Here is a 19,253-nt window from a genome sequence, read left to right on the forward strand (position 1 = left end):
TAATTAAACACTTTACAGGTTTTTCTTTCCACAGAGTAACACGGTAAGTAGCAAAATAATACTTGGCACAGTTATAAATAAAATATAAAATAAAAATATTCATAGCTTAAGAATAATGGTGTTTTACACATACTAATTTTTCAAATAAATTCCTGGTAACAACCAAAATATGAAGGAAAAAAAAACTCCAAAGAATTAATCCATGTTCAGAGCTGAGAAGTTTCAATTTTGCTAAACATATCCAATTAGGCTGATATATAAGCTATTCCCCAAAGGGTCACCTTTATACACAACTTAGAACTGGGTTATTAAGCTGATTCCATACACAAGACCTACAAAATAATTAGACAGTACACTGCTGCATAGTTGACTCCTGACCATCTGACCACTGCAGAGTTAGAGATTCACTGGTACTAAGAGAGAAGTTAGTACTAAAGCATTCACATTGCTAATGTTTTCCATGTAATATCTAGAGTTTTTTTTTCCCCCTATTTAACTGAAAGACATCTCTCTTGCTTTGAAAAGAATATTGTACCACAAAGAACATGGTAACAACACTCCTATCCAAACTCCAAGAAAACCACCATTATATTCAACTGTTAATAAAAACGTATTCGATAAAAATTGCAACTGAGTCTTCATGTGAAGTGGCTCAAAGTACAAAAAATTAAAACAAATTCTAGCCTTTTATAAATAACTTGAATTTAAAAATTATCTAAAATTTCCCCCAATTAGTAGTCAAAACTATCAGACATTTGTAAAGTTAACCAATTTTTTACAGTCTATGACAAAATGGCACAATGCTAATGCCACCCCACACCCATCTCTTCCCTTTTCAAAAATAAAGTACATATGCCAATTTTCTAATATTAAAACACTCACATACACTAAGGATAATCTTTTTTTGATAAGTGACTTATGGTCAAGGAAACTACTATATAAAAATGGTACCTGGAAATACTGAACATCAACTATATACAATTTCACTGCTCCTCTTACTAAGGCAAGGGGCTGTATTCCACTAGATTGTTTAATACCTGTAATCTGCACTTTACAGGGAATACTAATTTTACCAAGCATCAGACATGCAGTGAACTTGCAGGATATAATGCCTATTAACAGCAATATTGAACATCACTAGAAGCTCATTAGTTATCTCCCTTTTCTTTTTGGTTGGATAAAATGAAATGAGCAGCTTTAAATACACTAACATACAGACACAAAAGAGAAAACTATTTGATAAATTATTTATATACAGATACACAATCTTTACACCGGTCTAGGATCTGTCATTAGTCTGACCACCCTTTTCCCAACCTCCCCGAGTCCATTCCCTCTCACACATTTCCCACAGGTTGCTTGAACCACAGTTTGCTACAGCACTTAAGAGGACTAAACCAAGTCTCACTCTGTAAACAATATTTATGGAAGTAGTGACTAAAAGTTCACCATGAGTATAGAAATGCTGCAACAAAAATTGATCAGTGCATCACATTTAACAATAAAGTCTTTCTGAAATTGTCCCAGACAGCATTAACAAATTTCAAAACATTCAGTTATTAGGAAAATTGAAATAATCTTGGGAATTAAATTCTTTCTGGTAAGTCATTTTTAAAAAACCAAAATATACCATTTTCTTTTATTCACATGTACTATGTACAGAGATCATGCTCCCATCTTTAAACACCATTATTTTGTCTACAATTTATTTTGCAGTTCAGAATTTTAAAAGTATATCCATTCATCTGTTACTGAGAATTTTGTTTTAACTTATTCTGCCTCTTAAAAAAATACCTCAACTCTTAAAAATTGAACTGTTTGAACATCAAATTAAATTGTAATTTATGTTTTACTGGATATTATGTGCTAGTATACATTCTATGACATGTATCATGCACTTAGTAGGGCTTTTAAGTTTGAACAAAATAACGTAACTTACTATACTCATGCAAGTGTTTTATTATCAGACCAAACAACCTCAGAGTAAGGTTACTACAAATTATTTCACTGAACTAGAATTAGATCAGCAGTGCAACAGCTGATAGCAATAAAATATTGTTAGCATACTTTTTGTGAACATTATTTTCTTGTGCCTTTGAAGATACAGTAGATCCCTAATAAAACCACATGATTTTCATCACAGTATTTACATGTACATCCTAAAAAGTACATAATACTAGTCTGAATCAATTTAAGACAACTCACCTGGAATTAAATGCAATACTATTAGCAGATTGCATCATAAAATTTAGTTTTAGTTAGAATTAAACATTTCTCATCAGTGTAGCATGTCTTGTCAACAGAATAAGTTCACTCTTTTTCTTGTAAAAAATGTTAAGAGAACAAAAGCAAAAAGTTGAGTATGTTGTGAAGTCCCACATTAAGAACCATTAAGTCTCTTTATGATTTATATTCTTCCCAGAAGTGGCAGTGTGTTCTGTCCATGTTTACATTTGTTAATAAAAGTGTTGAAAAAAAGGCTGTAAAATTCACTGTTAGCCCTACCTATAGCATGCTATTGTTCAAAGGATGTGGATTCGAGTGTGAGAGAGACACGGACAGACACAATTTTCAGGCACCACTCAGCAATATGCTTCATAGGCTAAAGATGTTGCTACACAAGCTGGTACCCAGATCCTGATATTTGGTCATATTCTATTGTATACTGCCTGGTCCAGTCCACGATAACAGGACGAAAGAGGCCACAGCATCGAAATTCAAAGAAGTCTATAATATTCCTTACACAACCATGGCTAAACCCCCCCCAAAAAAAAGAAAAAGAAAAATTCGATTAGTACAATGATTTAAATGAGTTTAATATATCATTTTGGTATTAAATATATTTTTTTTAAACTTAAAATCCCGGCTTACTTATAACTACAATATATGCATTTGTTTCTTTACAGCTCTGCCAACACTGGTTATTCTTTTATGTTAATTTACTGGAATATACAATTATATTTTTAAATTATTCAAATCTGCATTTCTTGTATTACTGTGTCACATACAACCTTTGATGAAACCTTTCATTGATGACTCCCTAGTAAGGAGACAAACTATATCCAAAATTCAGAAAGTCAAAGACAAAAATAATTACCAATAGCATGAATTTGGCAGTCCTAGGATTAATAATTAAAACAAAGAAATGTCAAGGTTAGGGAATTTTAGGTATTCAAGAACACCTTTGGAAAAGCAGTCAGTTTCAAATTTTGTATAATTATTGTGCCTATAAGAGGATTCTAAAAACTACCCAAGTGACTCTCTTATGTTGATTTAAAAGTTTGTTTGCTTTTCAGAAGCATGTTACATTAGCACTGCAAAAGCTTGAAGACAGTAGGATAAGTATCTAGAATTAAAAAATTTCAAATATTTCATATAATTAGGATATTAATTTCTAAATATAAACTGAATGCAAAATATACAAATTTATATCACATATAGCATATAAGGATAAAGAATATTTTATATATTACATATGATACAAAAAGAATAGCACATATACAGGGACTATCACAAATTTTTATATAATTAATATGAGGAATGCTAAAGTTATGGTAAATTAACCAATATTACATCTGCCAGAAATCTTAGAATTGGCAGAATATGTATTTTACCTATTGCTAAGTTTAAAAAAAAAAAAGCTTTCCTGCTTATTATCCTCTTGACATACCTAATGAAAATACTTTTCTTTGATGTATTAACTAGCTAATTGCTGAGTATGGTTAGTAAAGAAATTTATATGCCAAAGAAAAATATTATAAATATGTACATACTTGAACGGGCTTTCAATAGATGTTGTTGTGACTTTAAAGTGCTTATATCTTCTGGCATTCATTCTTTCATTTGTAGTAATACCTAAACATGATATCTAAGAAGAGAAAGCAAACCATTAGCTGTCTCTCTGAAATTTAATGTAAAATAAGTTACTTCTCAAGGGGACTAGGATGGAGAGATTTTGGTTATCCATCAGATCAAGCTAGTTTACATGACATCAATTTGACTCTGGAAAGCTCAGTTAAATGGGGAAAATGGTTAAAAACCAGTCACCTGGCAATGTATTCATGGAGGGACTGATATTACTCCCCTCAACCAGTCCCTTTAGGGATGAATGTTGTTTAAATCCCTAAAAAAAATCTTGTAAATAAATATTGGTATTCAGGGATAAGAAAATATTACTACTAAAATGAACAGAAAATTAATGGCATCAGTAATCCAACATCACATGTACATCTAGCAAGATATATTTAAATAAGGAATAGTAGAAATAAAAGGTTCTGTTTAGTATCAAACTTTCATAATATAAGAATAAAGAGGAGAGGAGGGAGGGAAAGGAGGTAGAAAATTTCAACTCATTTGGCATACTAGAGAATAAATAATACACTTATACATACCTGGTACATCTGACACATCAGTAACACAGCCACCCACATGAAATGAAAAACACTGTTCAGAAACATCCAAAACATCCAAGGTGAACATGTAGCAATTTGAGTAATGTATGTCCAAAATCCATCCTTGGTATAAGTGGTCTCACAGTGGAGTCCCCAGTCTAAAACCAGAATAGAAATACATTTACTTAATAATCATCCAAACATCTCATGGAGGCATTTATTATATATTAGGCATCACTTAAAACACATAAGGGCCTCCCCAGTGGCGCAGCGGTTGAGCACTGAGTTGTAAAGCTGCCTGCAGCCTCTGTAGCGCCGGTTCGATCCCTGGCTGCTCCCCAGCCACCGGAGGAGGGTCCCACATGGCGCGCAGACCTCTCCTGCCGCCCGCTGCTCCCCTCAGCAGTGTACTTCGGTCCTTCTGCCTGCTCTGCTCCCTGCTCTGGCTCTGGTGAATTCTCTCACCCTCCCGCGCTTTTGACTGTACCCAGTGCTTGTATAAATAAATAAATCTTAAAAAAAAAAAAAAACACATGACTGACTCAATAGTGTAGATTTTAATTGATGACTTTCCATGCAAATATTTTATACTCTTAAAACTGGGGACGGGGAACACTTGTCAAAGGCATAAAGGGGAAAAGCAACATGCAATCTTAAAAAAAAAAGCTACTATAACAATAAAGGTTTGCTTTTTAAGTGGTATTGTATACAAATAATAAAAAGGGACATTTTCTTTATAAAAAATGGACTTTTTTCTTTATAAAAAACGGACTTTGTTGTGTGTATAACACACAACAAGAGCACATTGGTGAGATCAAGGCTTTTTCCAACACAAATTGACTCCAAGAGCAGCTGCCATAAAAAAACATTGTGATTAACAGGGCAATATTCTCTCTCAAGTGTGATGGTTCAAAAATTAGGTCAAGATCTGAGCAAATCATTCTCCTTATCTCTACTTGTGGAAGTACCTTCCTTTTTCATTAGGGTAATAATAGAGATTATTCTTAATATATATGGAAGTAGGAGGTCTAGGAAGTCATCCTTTCAAAGACTTAATTTTTAAGCTGGGCTCTAATACCTTTTTATGCTAAGTACCACCAAGTCCTAAAGCATAGTAACTAATATCATCATTTAAACTCTTTTCAAATTATGCTCTCAAATGCAATTAAAAATCATTTCTTCTAAAATACTAATAAACTCATGATCAAATGAATGACACCTTGTTTCTAAGAGTAACTTCTAATACCTTTTAATATTCTCTACAATGCAATAATTATATTCAACTTTTCAAAATAACTCAAGTTCTATGTAAACTTAACTTCAATTATATTCTCCCAATTGTTTGATAAGAAAGAACAAGTAGTACAATTACAAAACCTATAAATCACCAGAGTAAAGCAAGCATGTGATATGAAAAATGTTGCAGTATTACTGAGATTTTCAAAACCTTAAGTCAATACATTTTTAAAAGGATATACATATTAAAAGGTAAACTTATAATTCTGTTGCTCATACTATCTATTGAACACCTCTGGCAGTTTTATATGTATTTTTCCTTATGCTTCATTGTAGTTAAGATGCCCAAACTATAATAATTAGTTTTTGTTAATATAATAAGCATGAGTAATACAAACATTTGTGTTTTAAGAAGGCCAAAAAAACCAAATTGTACTCACAAGAAATGCAACCATAAATCATCCAGCAGATCATAAAAAGCAGGAAAAATAGGTAGCCCATAAAGTATCTATGGTTGCCTGCACCTAAAGAACAACACAGAAACAATTTTTTTTCATCTAAGAAAAAACATCTGGAAATACACTTTGGGGGTCAGGGAATAAAGGTGGGAGATGCCCTGAAAGATGTAAAGCAGTTATTGTATGGAATATAATCACATAAATTATTTTATAAAATGTTCTTTAAGAAAAAAAGTGTTTTCAGTATCTTAAAATAAGTGGAAGGGATTATGCTCAGTGAAACAGCCAGAAGGAAAAAGAAAAATATTGGATGGTTTCACTTATAGGAGGAATATAGGGGAACCAAATAAGGGATCAGGAAAAAAATAATAATAATAACAAAAATTAGCATGTAACTATAAGTCAGAGACATTCTGCAAGGGAGGGGGAGGTAAAGGAATCTAAACAGGGATAAGAAGAGCACCAGGGACTATGGTGATGGCTCATGGGTGAACTGGTGGTGGGAATTTTACGGGGACTACACCTAAAAGGAGAAAGCATACAAGCATACATTGTACAGTAATGAACAATGATGTAAAATATATAAATTTTAAAAAGTGTGCATAATTATACAAAGATGTGATGACTGCAATAATACTCATTCTGAAGGCAAATGAACCCAATAAATCACAACTCTGAGCTTTAATTACTTTTAACTATTATTTGCTTTGTGAAGTTTAAAATAATCCTATTTCTTCTTTACATTCATAAACTTTAAAATCCAACTCTTCAAAGGTTCTCCCCACCAGAGTCACATAATCTTTGTAATGTTTTTCTGCTTTCACGTCATAAAAATTTCCATAAAATTTCTCAGGCCACTTATTCTATCTCCATAAACTATATCATTCTTGAATACTGAAGTGTGCATAGTCCTTATCTGTCACTTCCCTTTGCCTCTGTATATAACATCTTTTCAAATATTTTTATTGCCTTAACTTTCTCTAGTTTAATTAAAAAGCAATACTTGTTTCCTTATTGAGTCACACTATGAAATGGAAAAAAAAAGGATTAAGTGGGCACCAAGAAGAACTGATAAAGAAATGATACCAATCTTTTTTAAGATAGTGACTTTTAGACCACCCCCTCATCTGAGCTGTTGTTTTGTCAACCAGAAGATAACTGGAGGAATGAAGGGAAGGAGGGTGCAGTAGGATGCATTAGCCACTTTAATATTGTACTTCATTAGTTACCTAGACTAACTTAAATTAACACTATTTAGAAATTTCTAAGCATATCTAGAAATAAATTTAGTAAGTACTAAAACTTACCTACACAATTACCAACCCATGGGCAATGATGATCAAATTTTGCTATACAGCGGTTGCACACACCACAATGTTTGGACCTCACAGGTTTTCGTATCTGTTAATAGGCAAGTTAAAAGATTATGAAAGACACTATACCTATGAAAGGAAAGCTAAGTGTATATTTTCTCAAAGTACAATCGTGGAAAAAAAAAAACATTTTTTTAAAAATAATTATAGTAAGGTTTCCAAAGGAATGAAACCAAATTCACAAATTGCTTTGTTTAATGAAATATCAAATGCAACTAATATGAAAAGGATAAGACTACTATAGAACATAAACTGTTAAGAATGGAGTAGAAATATAAATTTTTTTTCACTGCAGTTTTATTTATTTTAATATATTTATTACATCATCCTTCATTTTTGTACAATGTATGATTTCCCCGTGAAATTCCCACCACCAATTCACCTGTGCACCATCACCATAGTCCCTTGTGCTCTTCCCACCCCTGTCCTGATCACTCTCCCTCCTCCTCCCCTACAGAATGCCTCTGGACTATGGTTGCCTCTTGATTTTGATTTTTACTTTATTATAGTTATTTTTTTTTCCTGATTCCTTATTTGGCTACTCTACATTCCTCCTATTAGTGAACCATCCTATATTTTTCTTTTTTTTTCTGGCTTATTTCACTGAACATAATCCCTTCCACCTCTATCCAGGTTGCTGCAAATGGCATGAGTTTATCTTTTTTGATCGCCGAGTGTGTATATGTATGTGTGTATAGTATGTGTATATATATTCCATTGTGTATATATAAAAAAAAAGAATCAAAGAATAATTTGCTGTTGCAATGAATGTGAATACTTAATTCACATCCCTAAAATTTCTAAATAATAAAAACTTAACACTCAACACTCTTCAGGTTGGTAAATGAAAATTTATTGTGATTAAGGGTAATGATATTGGTTGTACTTTAATAGAATGAAATTGTTCTTTCATAGTAAAAGAAAGGTAAGGTTAGAATAAAGCAAGCTTTTAAATTTCAAAGCCATTAATAAAATGTCTTCTCAAAGTTAATAAATACAGCAAAAAACAGTAAGTGTACACACATCTACTTTCTCTTTAACATGCCTCCTGAGATTACAGCAAGAACGTACATCATTTTCCCCTGGTAAAATGAGTGATCAACATGCTTAGGAAGTTTAGGTAGTCCCTATTTCAGGCAAAAAAACACAAAATATATTACTTACTTCTTGAAAGGCAATAAAGAATTTATGTTAATGATGTCTATTTTACATGTAATGTACACTTGGAAGGAGGTATCATTTTAGTATCTTTCCTTTTATGCCATCATCAAAAAGGAACATTTTGGTGGAGCATGAAATGTGCTCAGTGAATGAAACCATTCTCCTTGTTCCCTACACTCTATATATTACGCTACTGCTGGGGGAAAGGAAAAAAAATATTAAAATATTACCAAACAGGTACTGCAGAATATACTGAGGTCCAGGCTTCCCGTCTCTGCAAGTTCAACTATTGTCTGTGAATTTAAAAACATATAATTTTATTCAAAACTGAACAGTGTTCATCAACTAATATACCATTAACATGAATTAATATTCATGGTGTTCATCTTTAACGAACTGATGTTTTCAGCTCAAAATAGTAAAATCCTTTGTTCATTTACTTCTACTTCATTAGAACATGAATACAAGAACTTTCATTCTTGGATATGAAAAAAGGTAATCCTAAACTTAGTTTTGGGAGTACTCAATGAGAATAAAACTAAATTACCTACTCAAAGAACTGCTCTGTATACTTTTGACTAAGACATAAAAATAAACTTAAGCCCAAAAAAGTAATGAATATTCAGAACTGGGTTATGACCAAGAAACCCTAATAAACCAATCAGCAATAATGTCTGGAAAAGAATGTAGTATCAAGGTAGCAATCTCTATGACACACTCTAGAAAATAAGATTAGGTTACAAGAATTTGCCAGTGTTTTATGTCTACTGTGGCCAGAATAATTCCTCTATATTTTTTTTGTTTTTAGAGACTCAATAAAATATCTGTTAAGATAATCTAACTTCCTTTAGTCCAATTCTCTACTTACATGACATCTTTAGATTTTCAATTTGGTTTCCATAGTGCCTGGGTTATAAATGAGGGATTCACAGGATCATACAAAGAAATCTTTCAGTTACTGGAACTACATATCTGCATAATCAACCAATTTATTGGCCTTCTACTTGACACAGTTATTCATCAATTACCTAAAGCACACTATTTGCTGATGTTTTATAGAGATGTTTAAAATAATGTATTTATCTCTTCAATTATATGGAAAAATTAACTATAGTAGTAACTAAAGCAAATACAATAGCCCTATAAAGGAGATAAACATTAAATTATAAAATGTCATGGAAGTGAATGGACAAGCATCACAAGAGCAACCAGTATGAGCATCAACTATACACACTCATTTGGCTTAAAACATCTTTACATTCTAAAAGACATTTTCATTTATTCTAATATCTGCTATAAATATTGATAATTTGGCAATTAAAACACATGTAACACACTGATAATTTGGCAATTAAAACACTAATGAGATTGTATCTTGCTACCTTTTTCTTTTGTTCTTCTGTAGCTTTAATAATCCCTGGATCTGATTTCCAAGATTTTCCAAAATTGTAGAAAAGTGCAACACTATTGGCAAGGAATGGAAGATGGATAAATAAAAAGTTGAGATGTGCCTAAAGTTAAGGAATCTAAAGAAGCATTGATAAATGACTTACTATTACAAGTAATCTTATAATCCATAAAATTTTACCCCCCACACACACTGATCAAAATTCAACCTGGCTTATTTATTATATCAAAATAAACTGCATCTGCTATACAAGTTGCTTCCTCTATGATACCAAAGCACTTTGGTGTATGACAATCAAGTTTTTCTATTATGTTCCTAACTAAATATAAAGAACAAAATGTGACTTCTTTATAAGTTATAAGTAACATAACCTTATCCGGCACTTTCTTAAAGTCAGTGTAATACATTACCCAAAAAAATCACTGAATACACTATTTTTACATGATTATTTCATCTGACAAAAGAGAAAGGACTTTTGTTCAAAGTTATTAATATTCTAGCTATATGTATTACAATCATTATACATCCACCAAATACTTCAAAGACATTATATATATATATTTAAAACAATGCTTTTAAATTCTGTGTTGTCTTTTTGGGAACATAGTCAAGTAGACCTTAATTTTAGAAAAATTATTTACAAAATTGCTTAAAAGAGTAATTTTTTTATGTTCATATTTTTCTTTCTAATGAAAACGTAAGAAATGTACCAGGCATTTATAAACATTAGTGAACAATCAAAGACTACTTTAAATAACACTGGAAAAAATGAAGCAGTGATGCTACAGCAATACCCTTTTTTTTAAATAAATTTTATTTTTATATTCCCCATACAATTGCAGCCCCCTTATTTTGACCCCAATCCCCTTTTAAGATAAAAATATCTGGAATATTGGGCCTCCCCTGGTGGCGCAGCGGTTGAATGCTGGCTGCGAAGCTGCCCGCAGCCTCTGCAAAGCCGGTTTGATCCCCGGCAGCCGGCGAGGGTCCCACATGGCACGCAGACCTTTCCTGCCACGTCCGCTGCTCCCCTCAGCAGTGTATTTCGTCAGTCTGCCTGTTCTGTTCCCCGCTCTGGCTCTGGTGAATTCTCTCACCCTCCCGCGCTTCTGCCTGTACCCAGTGCTTGTATAAATAAATAAATATCTGGAATATTCAAATACCACTGTCAAGATTTTATAGAAGTACAAGAATTTTGTAAGATTTTTTTGGCTATCACATATATATTGTAGTTTCTATTTCTTATGAAGGGCAGATAAGTTTCCTGAATGAAATGATTTAGTATTTGTTTAGTAAATACCAAATTAATAAACTACCACTTAAAATGTGGAGAAAAAAAAAAAGGAAGAAAAAGTGAAATTTTCAGCTGTTCCCACAGCTAAAAATCATTTGAGAATAAACCTAGGTAAATAATGCTGAACCCTGGAACTTTTCAAAGGATAATGTTGACACTTACTGTAACAGTTTCAAAAAGTGTTAGCATATAAATAACCTTGGATTACTTAATTAACCTCGTCCTTTTCTTATATGACCTCAGTTCTATCAGATTAGGGTATTGTATTTATAACTTCATTTAACCATAATAACCTTCTAAAGAATATCTCCAGATACAATCACATTAAAGGTGAGGGTTTCAGCACATGAATTTTGATCACAATTCAATCTGTATCAGACAACTAGGAGGGAATTGATGAGACTTCTCAGACTTTGTCTTCTCATCTACATTATTCATACTACTTATATAAATAGAAGTAAGGCAAGCAACCTGCCACAATCTTCTTTCTTTGACCTCTAGTTGAAACATAAATGTTATGACATGGTTTTTTCCCTTTCCAGAGTGGTTGCTATTATTTTGCAGGGCAGTTAAGGTTTACTTTTCTATTGTTAAGGTTGATTTTCTGTTTTTATTTTCTTCTGTTGAGTTTTATAAAAAGTTAGTTGCTGTTCACAGCAGGCATCAAAATATCCAAGCCCATCAATGAATTAAATGTGGGGAAAAAAAAAAACACATACATTTAACAAAGAACATGGATGATAATTGTTTTATCTCTAACTATATAACTGCTTAAGCATAAAAGAGTAATTATAAATTAAAATTTGTAAGCAATAAAATAAAACTGCTTTTGCCTCTAAAACTGGCAACATTTTTTTTCTTTCCTCAATGAAGGGTAATCAAATAGTAATTAAGCAAGGTTTTGCTAGTGGGTTATGAATTTGTATATCTTTCTGGACAAAAATTTGACTACGAAGATTATATATCAAGCCTTAAAAATGTGATTTTATTCTCAGAATATTTAATGACCGAGGATATTTTGCTGAGCACAGTGGAGAAGCAGAATAGCATTAAGTATCATGAACCTAGTACACCACTAAGAATCAAAGCTATTCATCAATCTAACAGATAACCACTGCTAAAATTACATGTACTCATTTCAAGCTCTTATCGTTTACACATTTTAAAATTAGAATCACTATGTAAATATAACTTAGTATTTTTCACTTATTATATACTCTTAGCATGAGCCCACATGATTGTCTTAGAAAAACATTTTAATGGCTTATCTTATCCTGTATCACATGTAGCATAACTGGTAAATCTATTTCCTATTCAAGTTGGGTATTTTGGTTGTTTCCATTTTCTTCCTATTATAAATAGTATTATGATAAACAGAATGTAAATGAATCTTTGATTTTATCCTGATTATTAACTTAAAATGATTAAGACTTCAAAGGGTATTTTTAAAGTTCTTTCCATAGGTTTCCAAACTGCTTTTCAGGAAGGTCTACCATCTTGAGATTATATTCAGGGCCTCCCTGGTGGTGCAGGGGTTAAGACGCAACCTATGAAGCAATCCGCAGCCACTGTAACATGAGTTTGATTCCAGGCCAGCCAGGGAGCAACCCACATGGCTCAGCAGACCTCTCCTGTCTTGCCAGCTGCTACCCCAGCAGTGTATTTCAGTTAGTCTGTCTGTTCTGTTCCCCATTCTGTCTCTGGTGAATCCTCTGATCCCCCCACCCCCGCATCTCTGGCCTGTACCCCAGCTCTTATATGCATAAATAATCAAATCCAAAAAAAAAAAAAAAAAAGGCTTACAATAAGTGTTAACAGAATCAGACAAGTAAGTGCTTCTAGTCCACCTGCACTGGAGATTAGCTGTGTGGCCTTGGGCAAATCATAATAGCTTAGCCTATTTAAGCCTAAATTTTTTCATCTATAAAATGAAGATTACGATATTAACTCATAGGATGTGTAGTAAATGAGTACAAAGTATTTAATACCCTTTATATGGGAAGAAAAAAATACCCTTAAAAGAGTAATTATAATAAATTAAAAATCAAAATTAACAGGCAGCTATAAATCAGAGACATTCTGCAGGGGGCGGGGATCAAAACAGGGGTGGGAAGTGCACAAGGGACTATGGTAATGGGACACGGGTGAATTGGTGGTGGGAATTTCATGGGGATTACACCTCAGAGGAGAAAGCATATATGTACAAAAATGAAGAATGATGTAAAACATATATAAAAGAAAAAAAATACCCTGTATATACTCAATAATGGTAGCTATTACTACTAATGCCATTAAAAGTACCTTTCAAAAGTAATCTGAAATGTGAAACATTAAAAACATGAAATTATGAAACAGTAAGTATGAAACATTAAAAAGTGTATTAGTCCACACATTCTTTTTCTAGGAATCCTGTTTTACTATAGCAAACAATGAGTAGTTCAGTTAAATTATTACTGAACATTTGTTTAAGTAAGAAAAATTGCTTTTGATTTTTGTTGCAAAGGATATCATTCCAAAACCAGTAGAACCACGTCACATACATCCAGAATTTGGTTGCCAAATATATTCCCAGAGGCAATGCACTATGCATTGAGTGATCAAAAAAGGATCTGTAAAACAAGTTTTTTAAGATGAGTTCAATATTTCATTGTAAATATTTATCTGAGAACTATATACATTCCATATAGTAAATAATGGTTTAACATTCAGAAGTCCAGAATGCTGAAACACCAAGAATATGTTCATAGTAATAAATAATGAGTTCATGGCTGGATGACTGCAAGATTCTGAGGCTACTTTTAATTTGCCAAGATATAAAGTTACATTCCATGTACTTTTTAACTTCAAAACTATTGAGCATTCCTATTCTCTTAAATCAATAATTCACTTTAGAATATATACTATCATTCAACATATTATTCACCAAAGACATGTTATAATCTTAACAAATGAGAACAGAGCAATCCTCAAGTTTTTCTGTATGTTTCACTGTAGTTTCTCAATGCCTACACCTTCCCATTAAGCTATGGCAAATCTTTACAAATAGAATGAACTAACTACTACAGTGGAATTGAAGGTCAGCATAATACTTAGGAAAATGGACGTCAACACATTTTATTAAATATCGATAGGCTCAATCATCCATCAGGCTAAATAGGTGAGGAATTTCTACTTATAATAGCCCTCGGAGATCCTAGAAACATTAATTACCTAGAAGCAAGCCTCTTCCTGAGAATTAACACATTATTGTATCACTAGTCATTCTCTGTGTAAATTATATTCGGAACTATTTTTTTAAATTTAGGTGAAAACAAGGTACTAAAGGAATCAAAATTTTGATTTGGTGGCATGTTCTGGTTGAGAAACATGTCCATGTTTGCTGGATGGAGAAACTTTAGGGCAAAGGAATTTTATAATAGAAAGAAAGAGAAAGACAAGAAAAAAGGAAAGAACTTAAAAACTGGCCTACTTCATACTTAGACTCTATCTTGCTACTGAACTAATACATCCTTCTTCCAAACTGCCTATGACCAAAGACAATATAATTCTTACTGAAAGGCAAGCTCAAGGACTATAATTACCTAGAATAAATAATATGTATATATATTTAGAGTTCAACAGACTCAAATCCACTTTTACAGAAAATTTTTTAAACCATACTTTAACCTGAAAAAATATACAATGGACTTTGTCACTGAATACACCTTAAGAACCATCTTAGTAGCAATGTTAAAAAAAATCTAAAAGATTTTACATAGAAATTTGCCAGAATTCTTAAATATTAAGATAAAACATGTTACATTACAGGCAGTGTCCTAAACATACACAAAAAACTTTTATAGCGGGGTACAAATTATATTCTTTCATATACACTTAAAAATAACACTTACTTTGAAAGAAACTGTACTGTAGCCCAAACACCACCATACATTAGCCCTTTAATGAGCCAAGAATCAATATTTAGGTTTGCTATAAATCCAACCAGCCAAATAACTAGGAAGGGAGTTCCTAGCATGACTTTCTGACGAAATTCCTGTACAGAAAAAAAATTAGAAAGTTTTACGTATTTAAAGTAACCTGACTGTGAACCACTGTTACCTTTGTGAAAATGTTTTAATAGAGTATAAAATTCATTCATTCAAATATGCCTACTATGTGTAGGAATTACCCAAAGGGCTGGACTCTGTCTTTTGGTGACAGACATTTAAACAAATAACTTCAAAAGCACTTAGTTAAAAGCAGAAAATGAATAGGAGTGGTTCTGGATAATCAGATACAGAAGACAGCAGTACCACCTGCTAACATGTGAAGAGGGGAGCAAACAGTTCATGACAAATATCACTCTATTTTAACAGAACTGATAACTAGAGAGACAAGGATGACCAGCAAAAACTAAAGGACTAAGATCTATATGAGATAAGGAAACGTGAGTGAGGAGGCTTAGCCTGGAGAAGACATTTTGAATGATAGATATAAACAGTACAGTAAAATCTTAAAATGAGATCTAAAGATTAAAATTTACAAATCTATAGGGTCTTGGAGTCCACAAAATGAAGATTATGTGCCTTTGAACAGTTATCAAAACAGTGCTTGTACTGGTCTGGTTGTTACAAAGCCCACACCTCCAAATACAAAACCTATCTACTTCTTTGTAATACCTATCACAATTTTATCTTCAAAGCAACACAAAGTCTATTGAATGCAGTGTTTTAAGTCTGGTTTCCTTCACATATACAATGTATTTGACATTCACCCAAGTTGTTGCATGTATCGTAGTTCTTTCCTTCTTAAAGCTGAGTAGTATTCTATTACACTATGTATCACAATTTGTTTATCCATTACCCAGCTGACAGATTCAGATTGTTTCCAGATTCTGTTGACTATGAATGAGTCTATTATAAACATATGCAATAGGTTTTTGTGTGAGCATAAATTCATTTCACTAGGATAAATACCTATGTATGGAATTTTTGGGTCCAATATAAATTTTTTTTTTTCCAATTGGCATTTAAACTTCATATTATATTATAAAGATGGTGGCACACTGCTTTAGTAGATATGAGATAGGTATTTTCTCTTATATTTTATTATGGAAATTTTCAAATGTACAATATATTTGAACTTTGTAGTGACTACCTATACAGACATCACCTAGATTCTACAATTCAGTAATGCATATTTTTGATTAATCCTTTTATTTTAAAATAATTATAGTTTCACATGTAGTTGTAATAAATAATGTAGATATCTCCAACACCCTTTATCCAGGTACCCTCAATGGCTATCTCCTTGCAAAACAGTAGTATAATATCCTAACCAGAACACTGACATTGACATTTCCATCACTACAAGGGTATCTCTCATTGCATTTATTATAACTTCCTTACCACTCTCACATCCCCACCCCTCTTCTTTAACCTCCAGCAATCACTCATCTGTTCCACATTTCTACAATTTTGTCATTTCAAGAATTTTATATAAATGAAACTATACAGCATGTAACCTAACCGTAATATGGGACTGACTTTTTCATTCAAAATAATCCTCTGGAGATTCTTCCAGGTTACTGCAAGTACCATTAGTGCATTGTTTTTGTTGCTGTTCCATTTATATTCCATACTATAAATGCACCACAGTTTATTCAACCATTCACCAACTGAAGGACTTTGGGATTTTTCCAATGGAGGCTATTATGAATACAGGCTCTATAAAAAGATACAGGTTTTTGTGTGAACTTAAATTTTCATTTCTCTGGAATAAACGCCTAAGAGTGCAGTTTCTGGGTTGTATGACCGAATGCATGTTTAGTCTTAAAGACACTGTCAAACTTTTCTCCGGGGTGCTGTACTATTCTACATTACCATCAATAATGTATAAGTTATCCATTCTCTCTGAATCCTCATCAGTATTCAGTGTTATCATAACTTTTTAGGTCTGTCATAAAACAAGTTTTCAATCAGATAAAGTCCATTTGATCAATTTTTACTTTTACATACCACATTTTTCATACAAAGTTTGTGTAGGCCTAGTTTCTAATGATTTTTCCTAAATGCTTTATTGGTTTTACACTTTACATTTAAGTCAGGAGAATAATCTCAACTAAAATTTGTGTTAGTAGCCTATAGAGATTTAAACATTTTCACATACACCCATCTTATATCTCGGAATACACAAATCTGGCATATTAACCATATAGGCACAGTCTAAGAAACTTTGCTATGTACCTTCACTTTTTGGATGAAATAGTATTTTACAAATTACACTGGTCAATGACAAAATTAAAGACTGTAAACACTCATGCCAAGAAAATATGTCTGTGAATCTCACCTAAAAATCTTATATACTGAAAATCATCAATCATGAATTTACCTTGTCAGCTTTCAGCTTTCTAAGGAAAGATGGATTATCGTATCCTTTTGCTTGCCTTGCCTCTTGCAAATGGTTGATCATCCATACATTTTTTCTTTGCTTTGCCAAATCAAGTGCAGATTCACCCTGACAATATAAATGGAAGAACATCATATTAAAAATAAAAAGCAGAAAACTTTAGTTATTAACGTTTAAAGCATACCATGAAAATAAAATGACTACACTACTAGTTCATTTTTTTATAATGGCCAAAGTCAATTACGAAAAGAATCTAAATCATTACATATTACTGATTATGCTTTCCCATTCAAAGTATAATCGAAAAGTACTTTTACTCATTTTACACTGTAGATTGGTTTTTACTATTATTTTGTCCTGTATTAGAGAGTAAATCAAAAGGTATGTTACCACCTGCTGGATCAGATGCTATCACTGAGTTTGTTTGGTTATTTTATACTTTTTAAGGATTTTATTAATAATAGTTATTGTTACAAAACATCCTGCTATAATACTAAATTACCAGAAATCTCTCACTTTAATTTCAGCAATTACAAAAATATGAATATGAAAAGAAAAGTCAACTTTGACTTCTACTACTATTGTACTGAAATTCTTGATCCATCTGAAATTTACCCATCCAAAAATTTTCAGAGAACAAGAGCAATAACAAAAGACTGAAAAACTCAAGTTTTGAATGTAGTTCCTTTAAATCTTAAGAAAAAGAATGCCAAGGAGAGTAAGTGAATAAAATGAAAATGTTTTAAGTGAAGAAACAAAAAATAAGCACCCCCAATTATAGATCTATGCTTCTTTTTCCTTTAATAAGTTAAAACTATATTTCTCCTTTTACAAATTCCATACCTACATTTCTATTTTATTTAAAATTACTCACTATTTATCTACTTCCTTAAATAGAAAAGTGAGGGCCTCCCTGGTGGAGAAGGTGGTTGAAAGCTGCACTGTGAAGCTATCCGCAGCCTCTGCAGTGTGGGTTCAATCCCGGCTGGCCAGCAAGAAACCCACATGGTGCAGCAGACCTCCCCTGTCTCATCCGCTGCTCCTCTCAGCAGTGTATTTCGTCAGTCTGCCTGTTCTGTTCCCTGCTCTGTCTCTGGTGAATCCTCTCACCCTCCCGCACATCTGGCCTGTACCCCAGTTCTTGTATAAATAAATCTTTAAAAAAAAAAGTTACTTCTTAAAAAAAAATGGTGAAATAAAAATTTTTGTTTGCTTTAATTTCAAGAAAGTACAAAAGTATTCAAATTACTTTTAACATTCTGAAATTTAGTTTTTTAAAAAATTCGATGAAATAAATGAGTTTTGGGGTGCCTAACTTATTGAGGGGATGATTAGCAAATGTAGTTTTTTAATAAACACTGAAAAATAAAAATAAGCAAACAAAATAAACACACCACTACCACCAATAACAACAACTACAACAGCACAATAACAATAACCCAACCAATTCTTTTAAGAAAAAATACTTGGTAAGAAATGGGCTGTCTAGGTGTGTCTTCCATAAGTAGAGATATTTACTTTAAAATATCTCCTTACCTATTCAAA

General features: G+C 32.4%; 1 protein-coding gene across 1 annotated transcript in view; it reads right to left on the minus strand.

Moving 5' to 3' along the window:
- Positions 1-2,614: 2,614 nt before the first annotated feature.
- The window catches only part of ZDHHC17 (zDHHC palmitoyltransferase 17), a gene marked incomplete at both ends in the record, with an annotated part of 55,552 nt that continues 38,913 nt past the window's right edge, over positions 2,615-19,253 (minus strand). Inside the window, 10 exons of the mRNA XM_084255345.1 lie at positions 2,615-2,753; positions 3,774-3,868; positions 4,392-4,549; positions 6,068-6,151; positions 7,393-7,486; positions 8,850-8,912; positions 10,002-10,124; positions 13,828-13,930; positions 15,212-15,354; positions 17,691-17,816. Of these exons, the coding sequence (XP_084111471.1) occupies positions 2,615-2,753; positions 3,774-3,868; positions 4,392-4,549; positions 6,068-6,151; positions 7,393-7,486; positions 8,850-8,912; positions 10,002-10,124; positions 13,828-13,930; positions 15,212-15,354; positions 17,691-17,816 (1,128 nt within the window). The remainder of the gene's footprint in view (positions 2,754-3,773; positions 3,869-4,391; positions 4,550-6,067; positions 6,152-7,392; positions 7,487-8,849; positions 8,913-10,001; positions 10,125-13,827; positions 13,931-15,211; positions 15,355-17,690; positions 17,817-19,253) is intronic.

Source organism: Talpa europaea, assembly GCF_964194135.1.
Source record: "Talpa europaea genome assembly, chromosome: 15".
Taxonomy (NCBI): Eukaryota; Metazoa; Chordata; class Mammalia; order Eulipotyphla; family Talpidae; genus Talpa; species Talpa europaea.